At 43.7% G+C, this 4,264-nt stretch overlaps 2 protein-coding genes across 2 annotated transcripts in view; one reads left to right on the top strand and one right to left on the bottom strand.

Moving 5' to 3' along the window:
- The window catches only part of GAS6 (growth arrest specific 6), a 95,997-nt gene that overhangs the window by 63,789 nt on the left and 27,944 nt on the right, over nt 1-4,264 (top strand). Inside the window, exon 7 of the mRNA XM_069094060.1 lies at nt 4,017-4,139. Coding sequence (XP_068950161.1) covers nt 4,017-4,139 — 123 coding nt within the window. The remainder of the gene's footprint in view (nt 1-4,016; nt 4,140-4,264) is intronic.
- Nucleotides 1-4,264, bottom strand: part of TMEM255B (transmembrane protein 255B) — a 195,641-nt gene that overhangs the window by 14,181 nt on the left and 177,196 nt on the right. The window lies entirely within an intron of this gene.

Here is a 4,264-nt window from a genome sequence, read left to right on the forward strand (position 1 = left end):
GAGAGAGAGAGGAAATGCAAGTTCACTGAAAGGAGTTCCTAGTAAAGAACTTTTCTCTACCAATGCTGAGAAGGGACTGAACTGTGTCTTAGAAAGCTACCTGGAGGGGTGGCTAGGTGGTGCAGTGAGTAAAGCGCCGGCCCCAGAGTCAGGAGGACCTGAGTTTGGTTCCAACCTCAGACACTTAATCTAGCTGTGTAACCTTGGACAAGTTACTTAACCCCAATTGCCCTCCAAAAGGCAAAAAAAAAAAAAAAGCTACCTGGGGTTACTGAGAGGTCAAGGTACTTCAGTGGGGTCACACAACCAATAGATATCAAAAATGAGGACATAGGATCATAAATTTACACCTGTAAGCTATAATGCCTCCCTTCCCCCTCAGTCTTCTCTTTTCCAGGCTAAATTTGCCCTGTTTCATTGGCTAACCCTCATATGGCATAGATGGGATCCACACCATAGCTGTCCTTAGCAGAGAAATCTTTGGGCCTTGGTAGAACATTTACCAGTTGATCCTCCAGGCATCCTTTCTGTGGGCCTTCCTCTATGGCACAAGACACAGCATAACTTTATTAGCTTATACTATGTCAGCAAAGAGACTTAAAAAGACCTTTTACTTGTCCAATCATGTCTTTTCTTGCTGTCCCAGAGTTATTAAACTCTGTGGGTCTCATCCTTATTTTCTTCTGATATAAAGCCTCTGATACGGCCTGTTATTATCAAAAGCTTTCATCATCTTGGTACAGACCTATGTAAAGGTCTCTGTTGTTCCTCGGATTTTTCCTGTAATTGTTATGTAGCCAGGATCTTATCAGCTGCACTGTGCTGTGATCAGAAACCAGGCCAAGCCTCTGGGTGTACAACATTCTGGGATGTTATCCAGCTGAGAAGAACCTGAGCCACTGTATGAGCTGTAGCTGGCAGCAAAAGAGTAGTCCCTTTGTGGAAAGCATGGCTCTTCTGATAACCAGGTACATAAAATATTCCTGGAAGTGACAAGCAGAATTTGGGCACTTGGACGCAAACTGGGAGCTATGTTAATAGGCTCTAGAAGTTTTTACCTAGACCTTTCTTGCCCAAACTTATCCTCTGTTAGGTTGTGATATATGGGATAAGAATCAGGTTCTGGAAAGATATGCTCTGAATCTACAATCTACCTGAGAAGTTGGCACTGCTATTGGCAAGGCTAACAGATGGGCCAGCCGCTGATTGAAATGAAACTGTACTGATGCAATCCGATGGCTATTCACTGCAGACTACAGAATCCCTATTCCTCTGCTGAGAATAGAGAACACAGGGCACAGAGAAGGTGTGGTTCCTTTCTTGAGGGAGCTGGGGTGTTCTGAGCAAGCCGTGCCGTGATGAACGGCATTATCACATGATCTGCCCTTGGTGTCCGTCCATGCCATGGGACTGTGTGCTGTACGTGAGGTTATGTTATAATAAGATCCAAAGTCAGATATGTAGCCCTTGTTAGACTAAAGCCTGGCCCGTGGTATTATTTATAGCAAGGCTCCAGCGTATGTAGAGTTTGCTGCCTCTTTCAGACAGGTCAAGACCGTCTTTCCATATACTATAATGCTAGTTTTCTTTGTGCCAAGGGTATTCTTATAGAATGGAACCCATAGGGCAAAACTCACAACAAAATGCCCAAAAGCCTTCTGAAATAGTCCCGTTTCTGGGGTTAGCAAAATGATTCCTCAAAGCTGTTTACTTTGGAAGTCTATTCTTTCATAGGCTGGCCCTGGAAGGATGGTCATAAATAATCTCAAAGGCTCCAGATAGGATTGTTGCTACATCAGAAGAATTATGGGAAATTTCCAACCTCAACCTTATTCTCTAGGTATTCCCTCTGTCACTCAAGGAATTGCTTCCTTTATCCAACTTCTAGTCATCTGAAAATGGTAAAATGAGGTAGAAAACTTCAATAGAAAAATGTTGGCAATTTTATATTAAATACTTTTGCAGCTGACTTTAGAAGGGTGAGAAATCAGGTCTGAGCAATGAAGATCTGAGAGTTTAGTGACTATATGATCTCAGAAGATCCATAGGAGTAATAAGAAGAATTTGGGTGAAAACTTTGGTCCATTTTTTCTAAATTAAAGTACTCCAGGTTTAGTATTTTAATGAAGTTCTATAACATAATCAATTTAGGTGCAAGCCCATGACCAGTTTGCTCAATGTCTATAGACCACTCTTTGTTGAGTTGGATTTTGGCTATACAACTGAAAAAGACATCCTGGTACAGTGAGAAAAGCACTGGATTCAGAGGACCTACCTGGGTTCAAATTCTAGCTTCAGAAGGCAGCTAGGTGGCTCAGTGCATAGAGTGCTAGGCCTGGAGTCAGGAAGATCTGAGTTCAAATCTAGCCTCAGACACGTACTAGCTGTGTAGCTCTGGGCAAGTCACTTAATCTCTGTTTGCCTTAATTGACTAGAGAAGGAAATGGTAAACCACTCCAGTATCTTTGTCAAGAAAACCCTCTAGATAGTACGGTTCATGTGATCACAAGAGCAGCACAGGACTGAACAACAGTGTGGCCTTCAGCAAGTCTCACTCTCTCTGGTCCTCAGTGTTCTCATCTATTAAAAAAAAGGGGGGTGGCCAGGTGGCTCAGCGAGTAAGAGCACTGGCTCCAGTGTTGAGAAGACCTGGAGATCGAATCCCGGGCTCAGACACTTAGCACCCACCCAGAAACACCTGGCCGTGTAACCCCAAGCAAGTTACTTAACCCCAATTTCTTAGGGGTGGCCAGGTGGCTCAGTGAGTAAGAGCACCGGCTCCAGTGTCGGGATGACCTGGATCAAATACAGGCTCAGATACTCAGCACCACACCCAGAAATAACTGGCCGTGTAACCTTGAGCAAGTTACTTAACCCCGATTGCTTAAAAAAAGGGGGGGGAGGGGGATTGGCTAAGATAGCCTCCAAATCCCTTCAAGCCCTAAATGTATGATCCCAAGAACTTAAAGTGGTCATAGGAAAAGTCATGTGCCCCACCATGTTTATACGGAAGCCATAGAGAAAGGTGATGCCTTGGGAGGGGGGAGGGGGTAAGGAAGGAGGAGGCCATAATGGTAATGAAAATTTGAAGATCCTCCCTGTCCCTTAATAGGCCTAAGGAAATTTGAAGATCTTCCCTGCCCCTTAATAGGCCAAATGTAATCACATTGAGCCTGTGGTGGGAGGAGCTTGCTGAATGGGTGGAGAAGAGCTAAGAGGAAGCTGGGAGTCAGAGCAGTTAGATGGAGGGAAGAGAGATGACACAGGCAAGGAGACAGCTAGACTTGTGAGTGTTTGTGGGAAGGCTAAAGGATTGTGTGGCTCCATGCTGTGTTATGGTGTATTAACTTCTTTGTTGCTATAATGGATTTGGTTTTCTGGTGTTGGGATTTGGCTTTCTGTTGCTGGGATTTGGTTTTCTGGTGCCTGAATAAATGTTTTGCTTCTGTCTTATATATGGAGAGTCTGTTATATTTTGTGATTTAGAACTATGCCAGAATATTCAGTCACTGTCAGTGCTGTGAAAGCAGCTAAGGGGGATAGGACTTCAGACTGATAGAGTCAAGTGAGTCAGGGGAGTAAGATTTGGTGAGACTATAAGCTACTCAACCCTTTTTGAAAGCATCAAGCTAGCCAAGACCATTAGAAAGTCTCTGAGTAACACAGAGTAATTGACAATTTGCTCAGGACAAGTGATATAGTAGAAAGAACATTAGGCATGATGCTAGAGGACTTGTGTTCAAGTCAGTGAATGAGCCATGTGCAATGAGCCTGGTACATAAGTGGTTAATATATGTTTGTTGACTGACTGACTGACTGAAAACCTACTTATTAGACCTTGGATAAGTAATTTAACCCCTCTGGGGCTCTGTTTCTTCCTCTATAAAATGAAGAAGGGTTGGACCAAATTCCCTAAAGTCCCTTCTAGCTCTGAATCTATGATCTTATAATCTTAGGAACTTCCCATGATTGGAGTTAAAATTTGATTGAGTTTCTTTTGGGGGTTTTGGTTGCAGACGTGGATGAATGTGTGGATGCAAGTACCTGTGGAGAAGCTCGATGTAAGAACTTGGTGGGCTCCTATTCATGCATTTGCGAAGAAGGCTACATGTATGATAATGAGAAAAAAGTTTGCCAAGGTACTTCACAGACAGCATGCCTCTTCCTTCACCTTGTCCCCTCACCATCCTGTACTACATCCTAGAAAAACCATCCCTCCCGTACATCCCCACCCCATAACCACTGCTTACTTGTGCCCCACAAG

Source organism: Petaurus breviceps, unplaced genomic scaffold, assembly GCF_028583685.1.
Source record: "Petaurus breviceps papuanus isolate PSGF00001 unplaced genomic scaffold, PetGlider_PUasm1.0 214, whole genome shotgun sequence".
Classification (NCBI taxonomy): Eukaryota; Metazoa; Chordata; class Mammalia; order Diprotodontia; family Petauridae; genus Petaurus; species Petaurus breviceps.